The 21,424-nt window shown below is 42.5% G+C and overlaps 1 protein-coding gene across 3 annotated transcripts in view; it reads left to right on the top strand.

The window, feature by feature from the left end:
* Positions 1–21,424, top strand: part of rubcn (rubicon autophagy regulator) — a 29,520-nt gene that overhangs the window by 1,919 nt on the left and 6,177 nt on the right. Inside the window, exons 2-19 of one of the 3 annotated variants that reach the window (XM_078285573.1) lie at positions 926–1,079; positions 1,738–1,821; positions 4,272–4,431; positions 4,683–4,774; positions 5,407–5,626; positions 7,065–7,499; positions 9,204–9,299; positions 10,426–10,541; positions 11,671–11,869; positions 12,232–12,339; positions 13,501–13,575; positions 16,513–16,573; positions 17,042–17,174; positions 17,772–17,917; positions 18,576–18,640; positions 19,017–19,255; positions 20,396–20,457; positions 20,689–20,842. In XM_078285573.1, the coding sequence (XP_078141699.1) occupies positions 926–1,079; positions 1,738–1,821; positions 4,272–4,431; positions 4,683–4,774; positions 5,407–5,626; positions 7,065–7,499; positions 9,204–9,299; positions 10,426–10,541; positions 11,671–11,869; positions 12,232–12,339; positions 13,501–13,575; positions 16,513–16,573; positions 17,042–17,174; positions 17,772–17,917; positions 18,576–18,640; positions 19,017–19,255; positions 20,396–20,457; positions 20,689–20,842 (2,599 nt within the window). Of the gene's footprint in view, positions 1–925; positions 1,080–1,737; positions 1,822–4,271; positions 4,432–4,682; positions 4,790–5,406; positions 5,627–7,064; positions 7,500–9,203; positions 9,300–10,425; positions 10,542–11,670; positions 11,870–12,231; positions 12,340–13,500; positions 13,576–16,512; positions 16,574–17,041; positions 17,175–17,771; positions 17,918–18,575; positions 18,641–19,016; positions 19,256–20,395; positions 20,458–20,688; positions 20,843–21,424 lie in introns of all 3 variants that reach the window. The other 2 variants (XM_078285572.1, XM_071908069.2) reach the window with 2 other exon arrangements.

Genomic DNA, 21,424 nt, shown 5'->3' with positions numbered 1-21,424 from the left:
AAGAAGTGAATGATCACTCAACATGTTTCTAAATCCAGTCTCATTATCTGATGTGTGACCCATCATCCATGTTATGTCTCAGGCCTTCTGTGTGTGAAAAAGTTGGGGCACAAATGTCCTCGACTTTAGGAATGCAGCGTCAGGCATTAGTACCTCCAGAGAGGATATTTGTGTCACTCTGCCGATGCAACTAGTTCCCGATAGCATCAAGTTTCAACTCACTGCTGACTTTAGGAAAAAAGAGGAAGTCCTGGATCTGAGCTTGCACTTTATGGCTCTGTGGGAATGTGACCTCATCTCATTTTGTTTCGTATCACACTGTATCCGAAAGATAAAGTGTGAATCATTGGATTTCTGTATCTTCATCATACTACCGCTTTCTCTGTCACTTTACCACTCTCATTCTTTCCATATCAGACCATGTACCTATCTGTTTTGTAGTTTCATGGAATAGGTGGTGCATAGGTCTGAATCAGCCAGTATTTGTGCTTTCTTATACTGGTTTCCAGTCACATATCGAAAATGAAGTGGCTAACAGTGCAGCTCAGTTCTGCTTGTGCTTTTCTAATAGGCAGTTTAGGCCCAGGCTCTTACTGTATGTATGGAGTGAGACAGTGTATTTAGGCCAGGACTTGGCACACAGCTCTGCTTGTTGTCACTGCAGTCCAGACAAGACATTTAGTGCAGTCAGCACCTCCACAGTCTCTGAGCTCAGAATAATTGCTGCTCGCTCTGTGGTTAATTTGTACTTAGCTGCTCTTCATTTACCGTATGTTAACTGTTGAAGAACGGTTTCTCTATTTTGGGAGAAGTATTTTTGGCTGTGCGACAAATGACTCAAGCCACCACAGTGCTAACGGCATTACTTTTTCACCTCCCTTCTCGTTCCTCAACTTCCTCCCCCTCTCCCCCCTCCTCCTCCCAGGAAGGAGCACTGGAAGCTGCTGTCCAGCCTGAAGACCACGGTGGAGGGCCTGGTGTCCACCAACAACCCCAACGTGTGGTCGCGCTACGGCGGCCTGCAGCGGCTGCACAAGGACATGAACAACATCCTCAGCCACGGACTGAAGAATGAGCAGGTCAGCACTCGGATCTGACCCACACCACTCTCACTTTTTTTTTTTTAACTTGCTCCACTCTGTTGATGGGCATGATGACTGATTGTCAGGGTAGGAAATTAACTTTTTCACCACAGTGACGTTTTCAAGAACCAAAGTTAAGTTGGAAATTGTCTTTTCCAGGTTTCGTATCTACTGTCAAACCTACAGTTAAAGGGTCTGTGGTACTATGGCTTCATGTTTTAGCCTCCATAGCTTTGCCCTCTGTTCCCAGGATTTTCTTGTTGTAACTTCAAGAGGTTACGTCATGAGAAATTAATTTAATAACTTGTCAAAATGTAATAAAAATGTCCCCCCCAGTGGGTTGAAAATTTTATAAAAACCTGTTCATGTAACAAATTGCTTAATAATGTCATAACATCACATAATGTAATAACATCACTTTATATTAACCAGCGTTTTAAAGGGACATTTTTTATTACATTTTGCCAAGTTATTACATTGTTCGGCAGGTATTAAGTTACCAGTTGTTACAGACTTCCTAGAATACAGGGGAAATATGCTGAATAATGGGAACTGGTACAAAGCGCTCCATAAAAGCCTATTGTGTCTGTCCTAGCTGGTGTTCTCTGTAACTGGGTCATGCTGCTGTTCTGTAAGGGCTGGTTTTGTGTTGCAGGTGTACTACAAGCAGAGAGACTACTGGCCGTTTGTCTGGTGTGTTCGCTACATCAGCCCGCACCTCGCCTCGCATGTTGAGCAGGTATGGTGGAGTCAGTCAGTACCAACCACACTCAGCGGTGGGATTGGTTTTATTCAGGTTTAATGGGCGCACAACTCTTTCATTTGTAATGGGAGATGAAATTTCCTGAACACATTCCTGAACTAAATGCCTGAAGTAAATTTCCCATTCATTTTTAGCCGTAACGTTTCAATGGTGTAAGATGGACTGACCCTGAGCTATCACACTGTGAAATGACTGTACATGTTCCCAGAGAAAACATCAGTCAATCTGATTTCAGCTTCGTTGTTAAGAAATCATATTGTATTCCTCAGTACCTTGTGAAATACTACACTACCAAATCGGAGAGGTCGCTGTTACCGTAGAAATGTCACCCGCTCCAAAGGTTGTGCGTGGTTGGTAGCCAGACCAAAGCAAACTAACATCCATCAGCTGGCAACCTGTATCGATGATTGGCACTGCTCCACCATGGTTCTGTCAGACATGATGTCTTTTTTTAGGGAAGGGGTGAAGAGTGTGCAGGGGTGAAAATTAGGGCTGAACGATTTTGAAAAAATATCTAATTGCGATTATTTTGACTGATATTGCAATTGCGATATGATTTGCGATATTAGAGGGAATGATCATTTTTACATCATTATTCTCATTTTCATTGAAAAACGTATTAAAATGATTATGGTGTGATTTTTGCGGGGATCTGTACCAAACAAAGATGTTTTCTTAAGTCTGTAGAATATGATGTGTAGGCCAGGACATCTCTGCAGCACGACAATATTTAATTTAAAATGGTATTTTGACACACATTTCGCCTTTAACAAATATTGCGCCTCCTGCGATTTGAAAATTGCAGTAGGCCGTATTGTGATTGTGATAAAATTTCGATTAATTGCTCCTAGTGAAAATCATTTATTCACCTCGATTCACACAACCTGTAACTTTCTAATCTGAGCCTCTGGAGTTTAACTTTGCTGAGAGAATAAACAGTTAATTTTACTATGAGATGGTAGAAGCCAGGGTGGGAAATTAACACTGCCTACCAACCAAATGCTGGTAAATTGTGGCTGTGCCAGGTGTGTTTGTTTGCTCCACCAGCCACTCTGGCGGGCATCCAACCTTCATTTAACTCATATGTTGTATTCTAAAGATCTAGTTAGCTTGTAAAATAGTGAAAGTGACTGGTGAACTTGGAAGAACAGTTAGTTTCTTTCCTTGCTAGTTGTGTAATGTTCGGTGTTAGTTTCAGTATGCAAACAATTATAAAAGTTGGTGAATACCTGGCACCGTTCACACTGTCAGACGCCCGCAGTCCCTCCCTCGCCTGCTTGTTGTGTTACCAGTCTAGTGCTTTGCCACTGTTGCTGTAGTGAAGTTCACTGACCCTTAACCCCTCGACCCCATTCCTCTCTTTGTGAAGTGTTAATGGGATTGTGCAACAGCATTGGGATTTCACAGTTGGAATCTAATTATCTCGGCTACCCTCTCTGTTTCTGTGTGGCTGGGGAGGTAGAGGGCTTACAGCCGGCTCGGCCATGATGTAATCATCATGTGGCGACGGGTTAGTGTTTTTCTGTCCTGTCCTGTCCTGCTCCTCCAAGCTGTGGTGTGACTCTCACCCTGATCATCAGTCTCCCTCCTTACTCCGCCCGTCTCTGACTCACTTCAGTCTATCGCTGTGGGCCTGTCTCTATCACTCCTGTTATGCTTTTTGTTTTTTAGGTGAATAGATGGAGGGATAAATGAATTAATAGACTTTATTGGGGTGTAAAGGAACATACGCAAACAATGAATCCATCACAAACAACTGAAAAACAATCAAGAAATGTATAAAGATAGGCTAGATCTTAGGTATGGCGCTATATGTATAGAAAAGTAAAGATATGTGTAAGGACAGTAAGGTTATTAACTTAATAAAGACAATTAAAGCAAACAATCCACAACATTTTCATATAAATAAATGTCCTTGTTGCTACTCTCTTTAGCTGATTAGTGTAACATTCAACCTAGTTCATGACAGCTTTTACATTTGCTGTTCTAAACACAACAATAGAAGAAGAACTGGGTAGTTAGCATGAGCGGCGATAGCCACCATGGCTGAACAGACAAAGAACAGAGCGCCACCTACAGAAACTCAAACTACATCAACAGAAAATCGAAGGAAAAAGACGTCACAGTACCGCCTACACTGTTTGATTGACAGGTGATCTATGGGAAGTGCAGTGCAGAAACACCACAGCAATGAACACTTGGCACCAAAGTTGTCGCCAAAATCCAAAAAGCGAGGATATTGCAGATTAACACTTTCAACATTGTAAAAAGCAACAAAAAATGTTATTTAATGTAATGTTTCATCCCTATTTTTTTTACCGTCCTCCTTGCCCATCCCCAACATTTTCCCATCCTCCTCTTCCCCGGGAATATCTGTCCTCCCGTCTCATATTTCTTTCTCTTTCTCTTTCTCTGTCCGTCCACAGTTCAGTCACCTGGAGCCGGTGCTAAGCAGTGGGGTGCAGAGCGCTGGTGAAAGCTACAAGGCCGAGCGCTGGCTCCTCCACAGCTTGCAGGTTCACATGCTGTCGGCTCAGCTCCGCCCCCTGCTCAGGCATCTGGGACACACACGCAAATACTACAATGGTGAGTCTCATGGTGGTGATCAAATTTAATAAGAAATAATGTGTGTGTGGGTGGGGAGAGTGCAAAATTGAATTAAAGCAAGCCTTCAAATTGTGGCTTATCTTTCTCTTTCTCTTCTGCCATTCCCTCCCTGTCTCTTTGTCTCTATCTCTTAATCTCTCTGTCTCTCCCCTTCCCTCTCTCTGTCTCTATTTCACTCTCTTCTTGCCTCTATCTGTCTCTCTCTCTCTGTCTGTCTCTCTCTCTTTCAGAGGAGGCCTTTCTGCTGAGCGAGCCCCATGTGATGGCCATGTTTCAATGTCTGGAGGCTGTGGAGCAGAATAACCCCAGACTGCTGGCTCTGGTAGACACTGTCGGGGTGGGTCACACACACACACACACACACACACACTGTAAACACACAGCTGACTCTTGATATAGGTGATTGTGCTGTCACGTAGAAGTGAAATGGAGAGACAAGAAAACTTTGAAGAATTTGATTGACGTGATTGTACCTGCAGCACCTTAGCGAGGTTTTGGCAGGGAAAGTTGTGCTTCACTTATGTCTGGTTACTTTGCGGCATTTATGTCATCTCACCAACATTTCGTTGTTTCGTTTTTTGTCTTTTTTTGTTTTGAGGTAGGTGAATGTTACAAGCCACCGTTTTTTGTCTTTGGTATTTTATCACTGTAATTTTAGCCCTTCGCTACTGTAAAAAAAAAAATGACCCAGTTGTGCTTAGAGATATCGGAGTGGTTAAGTCCCTTGAGTTTCCAGCCCTCATTAACCTTGGATAAAAATCCCTTTAGTGCTTTCTCTGTCCACTTTACTACTTTCCTACTGTCTGAATAAAGAAAAAATACAAGATGAATGGAACATCCGCTCTTATTTAAAAAAGAAAAACAAAAGTCACAAAGGCATATTCCCAGTTGATGCGACTGTATCTTGTGGTTAAATGGATTCTAACAATTTTTTCCCCCCTCTTCTTCCTTCAGTTGTCTCCGCTGAAGGGCCCTCCATGTCTGGGCCTGTTGAAGAGCCAGAGCCTGTGTGTGCTGCCGGGGGCCGGCGGGGCCTGGAGGAGCATCGACTCCAGAGGAGAGTCTCTGCACCGCCGGCTCACCACCTCCAACTGCTCCCTCCGAGACGCAGACGCCGCCCGCCACAACGCCGGCACCGCTACGGCAGGCGGCTGCCAAAACGGCAACAACACCGGTGAGGAGAATCTGGGCGGACGCGTCAAACCGGGGACCCGATCTCTATATCCATTAGGTTTGGGGTTGAGTCTAAGTGAGGTCATCCTCTGACATGATTTTCAGCGGAGAGCTCAACAAAAAGAGTTTAGTCTCGGGCCCGGCTTCATGTTTGTCCCTTTGTGCAAGAGAAGGATTTTGACGTTAGACATGGAAGGGAAGAGAAAACGGTCTCTATTCTGTAATCAGTAGAGAGAGGTGGTGGAGGGGAGGGGAGGGGAGGGGTGGGGTGGGGTGGGGGGGTCAGTATGAATGCACTACAGTGTGTTTGTGACTAGACTGACTGACTTAACCATACACAGGCCTGATTGTTCCTGGACATGGTCAGTTATTAAAGAATGTGTTGAGATCAGCTATGCTCAGTAAAATGCCTTGGACAGAATTGATCTGAACAGTATAGTTTCCCTTTTGCATCTTAAAGGAATAGTTCACCTAAACATTTTGTCCTTATCCGCTCACCCTACTGTCAGTTGAAACACTGGTGAAGTTTGTATGTCAACATAAGCTTCATTTCAGCCTTCTGCAAAATTACTGGATGGAGATAGTTTCTTTAGAGTTCAAAAAAAGGCAAAAAAAAAAAAAAGACCATAAAATTACTCTAAACAGCATAATCCAAGTTTTCTGAAGCCAAACCATTGCACATTACACAGTGGGTCCAAAAGTCCAATATTTACCTCCGCCAAGGAGGTTATGTTTTCGATGCCGTTTGTTTGTTTGTCAGCAGGATTACGGAAAAACTACTGGGCCGATTTTCATGAAACTTCGTGGAAGGGTGTAGCATGGGCCAAGGAAGAACCCATTAAATTTTGGAGCGGATCCGGATCCGACTCACGAAATTTGCATATCATAGCAGACTGGACTATTGGCCTTGGCGGAGGTCTGCCCTTCTAGTTATATAAGACACATGTAGTACAAAATTATTGCATCAAGAAGACATTATAAAATAACTTAAACTAAAATAAAACCACTAAAGAGGGAGGTCCATAATTGCAATAGAAGGTACTTTCTTCATACAAAGTATTTGTTCATACAAACTTTGGTCGTAAAGGTGTAACATAAGTAACCCATTTTCCTCAAATTCAATCAAATTTGTCTTTCCGAGTTCTCAAATTAAAAGTTATCCTCTCCATTATAAATATACTATACACTAAATCAATCCAGTCATTTTCACTGGGTATTTCTGACTTTAGCCAACTCCTAGTTAATGACTTTTTACATGCCATCAGCGTTGTTGTTAACAGATATTTATCCCCCTGCCTCCATTCACGCCCCTCCAACTCCCCTAAATACAGTATTTTGAAGTTAAAAGGTATTTTTGTTTTTATTTTTGTAAAAAATAAAAAGAAACTGTTTTTAAAACACTGTATCCACTCTGTCTCAACCTACCCTTTGTGTTGCAGACTCTACCTCTCCAGGCAGCAGCCTGGGCGCTCCCTGGGTGTGTGTGTCCAGGCCGGGGGAGAGCGAGCGGGGCGTGACCCCCCCTCCAGGCCCCGCCGCGGTCCCACGCATCTCCCTGACGGAATCCCCCTCGTCCACCTCCCTTCACCCCGAGGCCGGGGACTCCGGCGAGGGCGACTACGACGACGGCCCGGAGTACCTGGCCATCGGTAACCTGGGGCAACGCAGTCGCCGCGACTCCCGAAGCTCCACCCCCAGCATTGAGCGGGGGGAGGAGACCCAGGAGCAGCCACCGGGGCGGAGCTCCCTGGCCCTGGCCCCGCCCCCTCCCCGACGCTCCTCCTTCTCTGAGGGTCAGAAGGGGCCGGGCCGGGGCACCCGGGGCCACGCCCGCTCCTTTTCTGACACGGGGGTCAATCAGAAACACAGACATGGTAAGTAAGCAGGTTTCCATTAAAGTGTTTTCCTGTGTGTTGTGTTGAATCAGAAACGCTGAATTGAAATGGCAAATTTCAATAGAATTTTCTCAATATTGCAAAAAAGTTAGTTAGTATTAAAAGTAATTAATTCCCTGTTGTCCCTTTGCTTACATTGCACATTTATAGTTTCAGAACTTTGACTATCTATATTTGATTGGGAATACACTGGTTTTGCCAGCATGGCTTCTTTATTTTGGTTTTTACGTTGGTCTTAAATTCAGTTCCATGTAGCATTAATCAGGTAAGAAGTCTTAGATTTGGCTTTCTGAAACCTGCAGATACCATGTACATGCTATGTTCAGGAAGCCTTTTTTTCTGCTTCAACCCACGTAATATACATTTTATTGTTTTGTGACAAATTTGCTTCAGGTGAGTGCTAGATGGAAACATAGCTAACAAGCATGTGTTTATTTGTATGCTGTGTGAGATGTGGCTTGAACCACATCCTTTCTCTCAAGACGGACAAGTTTTTCTAAAATAACACCTCTATTCTCTCTGCGACAAGTAACACAACGTTTCCCTTTCTTGGCTCTGAGGTAACTTTCTCTCTTTCTGCCCTATCACTCTCTTCCCCTTTCTCTCTTTTGTCTGTTTTTGTGAAGGAGGGGGCCACCGGAAAATCACCATAATAATAGAAGATCCGGTAGCAGGTTGGCAGTGCAGCTCCACTGTGCTCCATCTCTCAGTCACCCCCCCCCGCCCCCCCCTTTCTTTTCCTCCGCATGGTGATGAGTTTCCTCCCTCCCTCTCATCTCCAGCCTCGCCATCGGCTCCTCATTTGTGCTGTCGAACTTTGAGTTTTCTTTTTGCTGTTTCAGTTCTTGTTTTTGCTTTGTGTTTTTTTTTTTTTAGGTCAAAATGAGGTGACGAGGCCAGGGAGGCATAAATGATCATTTTCAGTGTCCTTTGTTGTGTTGGTTTTTGTTCATGCACGCAGTTTTCATGACATATCAATGTTGTTGGTCATTCATTGAGAGTATCATGGAAATTATTTATGATAAGTGTTCCTTTCATTACATTCAAGCTAGGGATGTGCTGATACCAGTACTGGTAGTCGATGTCAGGCAGATAGCAGGCTAAAATAAGGCATAGAATAATTTTCCCAACACTAAAATGTTACAACAAGCCATGTGTAACATGTCAGAAATCAAAACAAAGCAACTTGTTTTTCTGTATTTGTCATACATAGATGTCAGATCACTCTAAAGTGAATTACATCTCAATTATTTATTTCCAATGACCCCAAATTAAATGTCTAAGCTCATATTGTTCAATAAAAGTGAGAACTGGATCACTACTGTGTATCCGCTTAAAAGTAGAAGTTGTATCTATGCATCCCTAATTCAAACATTAAACAACAAACAAACAACAAACATTCAATTCATTATTCTGACAAAGGTCAGCGGCCATATTGTAGTGTCTGCATGCATTAAAATGAGTCATCCCCATTGATTTTATTGATTATTATTTCCTTTGGGATGTCAGTCGACTTCTCCAGTATCGAAGGCATCAGTGCAGCATTTAATCAGTTGCTTTCCACACTCTGTGTACGAATGGTGATGCATGTTCCCATCAATTTTCAAGGAATTCAGTGTTGATTTTAGAGACTCAGGCCCTCAAACGATAGGTGGTCCTTAACATGAACTGTTTTCCTCTCAGAATCTACAGGCGACGACTGCTGCATGAAGGACTACAGCCCCTTCTCACCTCAGAGCAGCGATGCCAGCACCCCCAGTTCCCTCTACATGGAGTCCAGTGAGTATGCTGCTATTCAAATCATAAAACCTCTCTGCAGTCTGTGCTTTTTTACATTTGCATAGTAGAAACGTAGCCAGTGCTCCTAGAGCAACTTAGAACGAGTGCAACAGTAGAAAAAGCTTGATTTTTAGGGCACCAACATTACAAGGAACTAGTAGTAAGGGGGTCATGAGGCCCTGACAGTAGATGTAACAAAATATTCCCATATCCCTAGAATATTTTTAGCCCATTCTCCTATCCAGAGTGGTTTATAGAAGTGCAAGGAAAAGATATAAAAGCCAGACAGAGAAAGCCCAGAGGAGAATCAGGTAGAGGAGGAAGAGGCTGCGGGAAACGGGGACATGAAGTGTCTGAAGGTAGTGAGTAAACATGGCACTCTGGACCTGAGTAAAAAGGTCATGGAGAGGTAGTTAGGTGTGTTTGTGAGTATAAAACGATTTATTAGTCACAATACTAAAGTTCAGCTCAGTACATGTAGGAATTCGTGGTTTGGATAATTTGTCTTCCTGATAGGATGTGGTTGGTTTTGGAAAGCTTCTAGGAGTTTTATTTAATTCAATAAAGTGTTTTTGAAACATTTTGATAGAAATTCAGTCATCATACACTACCAGTCAAAACTTTGAACAAACACATTTTTCTTTATTATTTTTCACATTTTAGAATAATAGTAAAGACATCAAAACTATTAAATAACACAAATGGAATTATGCAGTGACCAAAAAAGTGTTCAACAAATCAAAACTATTTTATATTTTAGATTCTTTAAAGTAGCCGCCCTTTGCCTTGATGGAAAGGCTTTGGAAAGAAATTCATACATAGGCATCAACTTATAAACAAACAAACAACAAACAAACAAATTTGAAGCATTTAAGCATAACCCTTTAGATCAAAATAGCTTTAAGATAATGAGAGACATGGTACATTCAATCAGGTGTGTCCAATCTTTTGACTGGTAGTGAATGGCCTCTGGATCATCCACCATCTTTATGCCTGTGTTTGTATATATATATCATGTATTGTGTGTGTGTGTGTGTGTGTGTGTGTGTGTGTGTGTGTGTGTGTGTGTGTGTGTGTGTGTGTGTGTGTGTGTGTGTGTGTGTGTGTGTGTTTGTGGTTGTCTCAGACGGGTCCCAGTACAGCAGTGTCCCAGACGGGATGTTCAGGAAGCCGTCGGAGGGCCAGAGCCTCATCAGCTACCTGTCAGAGCAGGACTTTGGCAGCTGTGCTGACCTCGAAAAGGTCGGGCTTGGTCCAGTATGATTCATAACTACCAGTAGGGCTGGGTGTTGAAAATCAATGCCATACTGTTACTGTACCGATTGTTGCTGTTGGTATTGATTTTTAAGGCATCGTATGGTATGGAAAAGCTTCAAAATGTTGGATTCTTACAGTGAGAAGTCAGGTTTTCTTGTTAATAGGCGATTGTACGGTGGAAATCAGCTGAGCATGGGCTTCTATTTAGAAAACTCATAAGTATGCATTAGTGTTAAACAGAATGTAATTTACTCATTTTGAAATGTGCATTCGTTAGAAATATCAAAAGCGGTACTGTTATAAAGTTGGTATTTTTATTTCAAAATTGCCCCATGTACCACCCAGGCTACAAACAGGGGCTTTAAACTGCAACTACAAAATGATAAGTCACCATGGTAACCTTTTATTGTGCTCCCTTGATTCACATAATGAAAGGAATACCCAACTTTTCATCATACAGTCAAAGCATTGAGACTTTACCAGAAGGCCGTACTAGAATTTGTTGAATATGTATTTGTATCCGCTACTTAAATATCAGAAATCACCTCAAAGATATATTATTTTCAGTGTATTATGCCTTTTTTCAGCCACCAGCCAAATACAGGGAAATGTTTGTTGTGGTTGGGAATTTAGTTTTCTCTACACTTTAATAGTAACCAGCCATTATTTTTGAGTCCTATTGTATTCTGAAAGTCTAGTTGACTGGTAAACTGAATTTGGCGGATGAACCTTGGGACTTACCAGCCACTGTGGCCTTTGAGACAAAAAAAAAAGGTTTCTATGCAGTTCTAGAAAGTCTGGGAAATTATGGAAAATTGATTAAGGCAATTTCCAAGTCTTTGAATGTTTCAGAATGGCACATAAAGTTATTGTTCTGTCCTGATACACATGTAGCTACACATTTTATGTAGTTGTAGACTGTTATTTCACAAATTGTGGCATTTGTTGTCATGGAAAAATAAACTTGCATAGTGATATAACCAAGTTGAAAAAACAAAACCTTCAAATCCAGTCAAAAACTTGAGGTTTGGAATAGTAAATGGAAATGTAGGAAGCCTGAAAAAAGTTAGTTTCCTGCCCTGATTGCTGGCCTCATTTCCCGTCTTTCCTCTAGGAGAACGCTCACTTTAGCATTTCCGAGTCCCTGATCGCAGCCATCGAGCTGATGAAGTGCAACCTGCGGCGGCGGGAGGAGGAGGGCGAGGAGGAGGGCGACAGCGACTGTGAGATCCAGCAGCTGAAGCAGAAGATCCGCCTGCGGAGGCAGCAGATCCGCCGCAGCCGGCTGCCGCCCTGCGCATCCTCTCAGCACAGTAAGCTAACGTTAGCATGGTTTATAAAACGGATAGCTAACAGATAGCTAGCAAGGTGCTTTAGATAAAAGTTATGTTATCAGTATCCAGGATAAACATGCTCACATGTTTATAACTAGACTAAAACATAGCTTGTTTCTCTCCGGGGAAATGTGCAAACAGAGTGAGAAATAAACACAAACCACTAGTCTAAACCTGTGGTTGCTTCTTGCCTCTGGCAGGTAGCTAGCCAATCTGCCAGTCTCAAGTCTCAACAGATTAATTTCATTGTTGTTATAGTGTCATTTACTGGTGTTGATTTCAGTTATTAATTTTTCTCTCTGTCTTTCTTTCTCTCTCCCTCCCTCCCTCCTCCCCTGTAGTTTTCCACTCCACAGACAGTGGCGGCTCCAGGCGGAGCTCCCAGGACTCCTACCAGGGACTGTCCGACTCCGGATCAGCCGAGGAGGTGGAGGAGTGCGAACTGAGAGGTAGAGAGAGGGAATGAGGGAACGGCAGGAAAGATTCACACAGGGAGAGAGAGAGAGAGGGGGAAGTTAAGCAGGGTTCCTACAGTGATCTGGAAACTGAAAATGAATTTGAGAACTTGTTTTTGAGTTTTAGAATTGCACACAGTATGAGGAAGTGTGATATAAACTTACGTTCAGTCCTGATACACATGACTGCGCATTTTATGTAGTTGTCGACTCAGCTGCTGGCAATTCACATGTGATATTTGTTGTTGTGAAGAACAGCCTTCAGCTACAGTGATATGAAACAGTTGACATATGACCCAGCCACTGTAAACATACATACATTTGAACATCGGCTAAAATATTCAAATCCAGTCTGCAAAGGGTATTGAATTTTGAAATGGAAAATGTAATGGAAGCCTATGGGGAGTTCATCATTTGCCTGCGTGAATCAATCATTTTCTGTGCGAGTCATAATTCATAACCTCATTACCATTGATTTCATATTGCTCACCAAGGAAGTAACATTTCACGTTTTACCGTGGCTCATAAACATGGCACTCTGGACCTGAGTAGAGAGGTCACGGAAGAGTAGTTAGGTGTGTTTGTGAGTGTAAATGTTTTATTAGACACAGTATTCATACACAAATTCAGGTCAGGTTACTCCCGCACACCTAGGAGTTATATGGTTCTGATCATTTGACTTCCTGATAGGATGCTGTTGGTTTTGGAAAGCTTGTGTTTTTGAAGCATTTTGATAGAAATTAAGTGAACAGATGTCATCTTTTGGCTTTCGGCTACATGACAAATTTTAACAGCAAAAGACTAACCACTGATGTATAGGAATGATTTGAACAAGCATTGCTGATAGAAATATTAACAGCATGGGTAGTGTGGTTTCATGTGTGCATGTACTTTGTTTATAGGTAATGTGTGTGTGTGTGTATGTACAGTATGTCTCAGTACAGCAGTGTGTGCATGCAAATGTGTGCTGTAGCTTGGGGCCGTATGACTGTTTGCATATGTACATGTACAGTACAGTACAGTACAGTACAGTACAGTACAGTACAGTGTATGCATGCCTGGGAGACCTGTTGACAGCCCAGTGGAGTTTATGTGTGTAAAGTGTGTGTTTGTGGTGGCGGCCGACCGTGCTGAGTGTTAGTTTCTGTCTCTCAGATGGCTGTGAGGGCCAGTCCCTGCTGGCGGTGTCTCAGAGCGGCCTCTCCCTGTCGCTCGCCTCCCTCTTCTCAGGTATCTGCAGGCTGGACGGGTGGGGGGGGCGAGGCCGGAGGGCCACAGACAGACTGTCCACTGTGGGGGGCGGGGAGGGGCGCGGGTTGGGAGGAAGCTAATGGCTCCATTCCAAACTGAGAATGTATTTCCTTTCCTTAGCCGCTGCCCTTCATCCCTCCTGCTAAGCGGGATGGCACTCAAAGCATAACTGTTGCCATTTTCGACCCGTAACCTATTTTCCTGCCTTTTTTTTGTCATATTGTTCAATTCAGACCAAAATCTTGTCAGTTGCTTCACTATAGAGCTACTTAGTCTTGCTTGCCAGGGACCGCAGTAAGTAAACTTTTATTTTTATAGCACATTTCCTACACAGGGAAACTCAATGTGGTTCACATAAAAGCAAAGCTTAAGGAAAACAGTACAAATTGTACAAATACAACAAACAAATACATATGACATTCACACATTGGAAGAAGATGAAAAAACCCCCAAAACTCTCCAATACAGACGATGGGCCAATACAGACGATGGGCCAAAAGTCAACCCCAAAAGCACCCACAGCATGTCAACGTATTGACGCTCACCTTGTAAGGTGACATGTATATATTTTATCCATGACGTGACAACTTCCCCTATGTATTTTGCACTACTTTACACAGCGCTGCAGGTAGACAAGCAGCCATAGCTGGCTGGCAAAGAGTAAACAAGGAAGTGCTAAAGCAATAGCCAAGGTAGCATCAAAACTACATGAGAAAGGCATGACTTTAGATAGTTTTTCACATTTCTTTTCTCATTTCAGAGCAAGCAATCAATGTGTTGGAAAAAGACAACTTTGGGTGCTTTTGGGGTTGGTTTTTGGAGTTTACATTTGCCCGTTAGGACTGTATTGGGGAGTTGCAAGTAGCTCTATAATGAAACAAATGACATGATTTTGGATGATCAGAAATGATCACTATGATGAAAAAACAGATTCCAGGATTTTCTTTCTCCAAATCACATTTGGCTGTTAAACTTTGGAAATCACCGGCTGCCATGTCGAGTAGATGAAAATATTACTTCCTGCTCGGGCTCTCCGGCATGTTTGTTTGTAGGCAGGAGGGGAAGGCAGTAAGTTTTCAGTTTGGATTTGAGCCAGCCACCTCCTCGCCTCAGCTGCCTTTGTGCTTGGCTGCTTCTGTTGGTGCTTGTCGCTCGGTGCTGCAGGAAAACCTGTGTGCCTGAACCTGCTGCGGTTCAGGGAGGCTGATGGGAGTAGACTAGTGAATTAGCAAGTGGCATTCTGTGCCGTCTGTCACTCCAGGATTCATTCACTCATCCATCCATATATCCATCCATCCATCCATCCATCCATCCATCCATCCAGTCATTCACCCCTTTATTCACTCTCCCCAAAGCACTTGAGCATGAAGTGTGACTACTGACACACGCACATCCTACCGCCTTGTAGTTCCCTTTAGATCCCGGAGCTACCATAATGCTAGTTGCTGCTCTTTGAAAACGAACACTATGCCTTTATTATGGGGATGGGACGATGTATGGAAATTCAATATATTGAAATGCAAAAATGTGACAATACATATTGTGGAGCAGAAAAATGTATCACAATATTAGCTCCATTTTGCTCTGCTGTTGTAATCACAAATGAGACAGCTTGCCCATCACAGTTTCACAAGCTCTCTATCCAAATTATATTATTTGCACTTTGTAATGACATTTTTACATTGCAAGACAATGTTATACTTTGTTATTCATTACATCGTATCGTGGTTGTATCGAATCGCGAACCCCATATTGTGTATCGAATCGTATCGTGAGATAAGCATATCGTCCCATCTCTACTTTATTATCACTTTGCATTACAGCCAGTCAGCTTGAAGTAGTGCTAATACTTCGCCCCAAAACATCACATGGTACAAATGCGGCCAGAGACTTGCAGTGGACAGCTTATATCAAATGATCCTCACACATTTTATTCAGGCCAATCATATTAGTGATTAATCATATTAGTGATTATGTAACTGTAGCTTATCTTGATTTATTGTAGAATCATTCCAGTGTGAATAGAGGCTAATTCTGCACATAAACAACAAAGGCCATTTGTTGAATTTCATCCTGGAATTGACTAACTTGCTTATCCAGCTCTTTGGCGCACTGTAACATTGCTTTGACTCTCGCCAGAAGGACTTTGATATGAACCAGCATGTGCAGACCCATGTGAACTAACCGGCAGGAATGTTCATGTTTTGGTAGAAAGAAGCTTTCATAGTAGTACAAGGGTTCATATAGGCTAAAGCATACTAGATTAGCTAATCTAATAAATTAGCTGTCCCAGTTCTGCCAAACCTGTACTGCTTGATGTCTTTGCATACATGTTGTTTTTGGAGTATAAGGAGAAAATATGGTACAGCTACTCTACTGCTGAATTTCTCCGGCCTTCCTGCATGCTGACCACTGAGAAGAAATTCAAAACATGCTTGAATTTAATCAGGGATGTGATGTTTTTTTATTTTTTCAGGGCATTTTCAAGGCTTCAAGTTTTTGGACACTCAAGTCCCATGTATTTTTAATGAATGCATTTTTTTCTACTTTTTTGTCCCCGATCACATCTCTGTTAATTCATTCATTCTCATAACAGAGAAGGCCGCTTAGCTGTAGCAAATAATGTCATCTGACTTAGGGTGGGAAACTAACACCAGCCACTTGCCAACTGTTGGTTCCTTTTGGTGGTGGAAAGTTTGTCGTCTTGACCAGCCACTCTGCCATGTAACCAACCATCATCTGGACGCTCTTTTCCATTCTAAAAAATCATATTTGGCTGGGAATACAGTGAAAGTGACTGGTAAATTTTGGAATCCATCAATCACTATGGCCGGTGAAAATGTTAGTTTCCTGCCTTGACTCTCCTCCTTACTTCTTAACACATTTGGTTTATTTTGCTCTTGCTCTCTGTTCCAGATGCAGACATAAAGCGCAGCGTTACCTCCAGCAGCAGGTCGTTCCTCAGCTCAGAGTCCATGTAAGAAACGCAGCTACTTCCTGTTTCCCATCATCCTTTCCTGCCAGGCCTGGAGCAGTCGTTTTGCAAAAACCAATTCAAATGACTTCAGTCTGCTTGGAGTACAAGATAGGCAAAGCATGCACTTGTTGTGCCAGGTTACATTAATCACTCCCAGAAAAAAAAACGATCCATATGGTAATTTGGCCAAGGACTCAGTTGTCAAGCTGCACAGCCGGAATCATCATAAATTTAATCTAAAAAGTCTAAACTTCAGTAGAAAGAACGCAGATCTATCCTCTTATCCCTAACGTGAACCTCACTGGAAATTTTAACCTTAACCGTAAACGGAAACAAAACAAATCATGATCATCAGTTTTCTAAAATACACAATTTTGTGTCTTAGCCAGAAAGAGCAAAATTCTACATGAAACACCGTCTTTATTGCATTTTGAAAATGTGTTTCTCTCTTCCTCTGTCTGGTTTCAGTTCTCCCTCCTTCCTCCAGTCGAACTCGGCTGAGTCGGTAGCCATGGGTTTGCTCCGGCAGTTTGAGGGCATGCAGCTCCCCGCCGCCTCGGAGCTCGACTGGCTGGTCCCAGAGCAAGACGCCCCACAGAAGGTATACACACACACACACACACACACACACACCTCCCCCCTACTTACTTGCACAATTCAATGCTCCACATAAGGCACTGAACATGCAGTGGCACACGATAATAAACTATACTACTAAACTTGATTAATTTAGCACTTTTCCAAATATAGTCAGAAACTGATTTACAGACAATAATAAGACAACAATAAATTAAAGCCAGTGAAGCAGACAATAAGGAAGCCAGACATGATTCAAAAACAAGGTTTTGGAAGAATAAAACGGGCAAATACACACAAGGACTTGGGTTCAAGTCCCTGTGATGGCAAGAGTCTGTCCAGCTGAGTGTCCTTTAGCAAGAGCAGAGTCCGAAATTAACACCCACCAAATGCCAAATACTGATAAAATTTGTCTTTAGCAGATAAATCAATAAGCGGTGACTTTTTGAGATGATATCATTTGAATGCCTCACTGTACAATCTCTGTTGGGCTGCTGTTCTGTTGCTGACCTCTGACCCCTGTGGAAGGGGGCAATAGAAAAGACAGTGTCCCTATGCGGATCGATGAAGTATCATATTATCATTAAGCACACACTGCTCTCCTCCTCTGCCGCCTCCCCAGCTGCTGCCCATCCCCGACTCTCTGCCCATCTCTCCTGACGACGGTGAACACGCTGACATCTACAAGCTGAGGATCCGGGTGCGAGGAAACCTGGAGTGGGCGCCGCCCCGGCCGCAGATCATCTTCAACATCCACCCCGCCCCCAAGTGAGTCCACACCGAGTTTTACCCGCCTTCTGCCTTCACACTCACTTCCTCACTTGCTTTTTGTCGTTTTTTGCTTTTGGTGCATGTTCTAAGTTATTGGGAACGCCACTTAATTTAAGAATTGCTGTATGTTATTGCCATGTTCTAAAACAGTTCACTCAATATTTATGAAAATGTACAACTCTATCCCAAAGCCAGAAACCTTAGAATTGAGATTTAAATGTGTGATGTTATCAGGTAGATAATTGGGAGCTGCTCCACTGAGAATGAACTGGGAAAGTTGGTAGAGGTGATTGGGGGAGCGCCCAGGAGGATTTTCTAGGAATAAAGGGACATTTTCTGGTTCAGACCTGAATAAGACTACAGAATAAATCTCATTTGCATGTAAAACCTCTCATAATCTTTCTATGGAGCCACAAAATAAGTTTCCCCTTTATTGTTTCTAGAGCAGCTGCAGACTTTGTACCTGATGACAAATTTAAGACTTAGTTCTCTGATTTTGGGAGTGTTGATGATGTTGATCCCGTTGGCCTGGCCCTAGATCATAGAAATAACATTTCTAAATGCAGAAATTAAACATTGTATGTACCTGCCTCTCCTCCTTTAAAATCCATCTTACTTTTATCTCACATACGCTTTGTCTTTCCACCTCTCTCAGAAGGAAGATAGTGGTTGCTAAACAGAACTACCGCTGCGCTGGCTGCGGCACCCGCATCGACCCAGGTACAGCCAACAATTTTTGGTATTTCATTGACTCTCTTAATCAGATTGCCATGAGTACAACAGTAGAATAAGCTTAAAATCCTAGAATGCCAACATTACATAAAGCCAGTAATAAGGAGTAAAAGGGACAAAAATACAGATCCCAGACAGTTGGAGTAAAAAAATCATGTTTTTCTACAGTGTTCACATATTAAAGGAATATACTGAGTTTAAAAAATCATCCACGTGTCCCAAGTACATTTTTAGCTCCAGTGCTTCATGCTAACGCTTTGAGTCGAGTGATAGTAGGTGACACACACTTTATTTTTCTTATTCCATGGCATCCATTTTGTGTCCAATCCAAATCCTGACCCCTTCCTTCTCTTTTTCACCCCAGACTACATCAAGCGACTGCGGTACTGTGAATACCTCGGCCGCTACTTCTGTCAGTGCTGCCACGAGAACGCCCAGGCGGTCGTCCCCGGCCGGGTGCTGAGGAAGTGGGACTTCAGCAAATACTACGTCAGCAACTTCGCCCGGGATCTGCTGAGCAAGATCGCCGGAGACCCGCTGTTCAACCCCAACGACATCAACAGCGGCCTGTACAAGAAGAACAAAGCTCTGGAGGCGGTCAGGGTGAGTTTTAGCCTTTTGACTGGTGTAAAAGTAAAGAGGCGGTGACAGAGTGGGAAATTAGTCACGGTTGTAAAGTTTGGTTGTGGTCAGCAAGTTTGTCTACTTTACCAGCTGCTACAGTAGGAAGCCAACCATGATTTACAGGTTCAATTCTATTCTAAAAATTAGGGCTGAACGATTTTGAAAAAATATCTAATTGCGATTATTTTGACTGATATTGCAATTGCGATATGATTTGCGATACTAGAGGGAATGATAATTTTTTACATTATTCTCATTTTCATTGAAAAACGTATTAAAATGATTATGGTGTGATTTTTGCGGGGATCTGTACCAAACAAAGATGTTTTCTTAAGTCTGTAGAATATGATGTGCAGGCCAGGACATCTCTGCAGCACGACAATATTTAATTTAAAATGGTATTTTGACACACATTTCGTCTTTAACAAATATTGCGCCTCCTGCGATTTGAAAATTGCAGTAGGCCATATTGCGATTTCGATAAAATTTCGATTAATTGTTCAGCCCTACTAAAAATCCTGTTGGCTGGTAACAGTGAAATTTGAGCTGTACCAGCCACTGTAGCCAGTGGACAAAAACTTAACTGCCATGCACTGGGTGGAAGTAGCCTAAATATTAAAGTAGCAGGCTTGTGATGCTGGTTGAAATCCCTGGACTAGCTGAGAAAATCTGGGTGGAGAAATTTAATGAATAACAAACTCCGCTCCCTTGAAAACTACCATTAAGGTGCCTTTAAGCAAGGCACTTTTACCTCAAATTGCTTCAGTGTAGCTGTAGAAGGACAGAGTTGTACTGGGCAGCTCCACTGTGTGTAACTGGCTAAAAGAGCATGAATGGTCCAACCCTGCCATGGATAAATAAAAGATAAATAAAGGTTTTATATCTAGGCTATTGCTCCCAGAAGGAGAAATTCATCTTTTCGGTTGCCCACCTCCACAGCTTGCTGTAATGGGGGATTGAACCTGGGTCTTCCTGTTTAGTGATGGTCTCCATAATCACTTTGCCACCCTGCTGCTGCCCCATCTCCTGTCATGTTTTACAATGTAAGACTGTATGTTCCTGTTCAGGTGAATGTATTGTAGACTGACCAGTTGAATTTTCCTTTTTGTTCTTGTTCAGGTGTTGAGAGTGCAGCTGTTTCACATGAAAAACCTCTTCAAGACCTGTCGCCTGGCTAAAGAGTAAGCTGTGTGTGTGTGTGTGTGTGTGTGTGTGTGGGTGGTTTTAGAGTTCACAATAGTAGCTGTGTGCAGCATGTTATACTTCCTGCAATGAATGGTATTACTGGTATGACTCTACTGTGTTTCAAATAGTGTTGTTTTGTTTGTTGAGTTCCTACTATGACAGTTATGTTCAGTATGCTTATGGTACGTGTGTGTGTGTGTGTGTGTGTGTGTGTGTGTGTCCCTCAGGGTGCTGGACCAGTTCGACTGCCTGGCAGGTCACCTGACCGAGGACCTTCACCTCTTCTCCCTCAACGACCTCTCTGCCGTGCGCAACGGAGAACTGGCTCCCCGCATGAAAGAGCTGCTGAAACTTGGTTCCACGCACGTAGCTGGCTGTGTGGTGAGATTACTGTTTTTAATGTTTTTACCTGAGAGGTGGATAATGACACATAGCTATTTATCCTGAAGTATAAAACAGTGATTAAATGCAGTGATGAAACAGAAAGAAGACAAAACAAATAAACCTGTCATCCCCCAAGATGATGCTCTCTCCCTCTGGGCCAATCAGTAGCAAATATGTCACTATCTCAATATGTCTTGTTTTGTGTAGCCCATTATTTAGTAGCACAAGGGCAGATTATGAAATGTTTTAGTGAAGCATTTTAGTGTCAACAAATAAACTTAAACTTTATTAATTTCTATAGCACTTTTTCAAAACAGAGTTACAAAGTGCTTTACAAGCTCGAAGCAAAATAAAAACACAACAGAAGAAAAATAATTCTGCACTGAAATAAAATACAGTAAATTAAATACAAAATACAATAAAGGGCTAAACAGGGTTTCAAAGTGTGGTAGATGCAACACAATAGAATAAGCAATACCAAATAAAACAAAAATAAAGTGTAAAATTACAGAACATAACATCACGTAAAAGCTGTTGTATAAAAGTGTGTTTTAAGGAGAGTCTTAAAACATGACAGAG

The sequence above is a fragment of the Centroberyx gerrardi genome, chromosome 9 (genome assembly GCF_048128805.1).
Source record: "Centroberyx gerrardi isolate f3 chromosome 9, fCenGer3.hap1.cur.20231027, whole genome shotgun sequence".
In the NCBI taxonomy this organism is placed as follows: domain Eukaryota; kingdom Metazoa; phylum Chordata; class Actinopteri; order Beryciformes; family Berycidae; genus Centroberyx; species Centroberyx gerrardi.
Note: the sequence above shows the minus strand (reverse complement) of the source record. Positions and strands in the feature narration are given on the sequence as shown.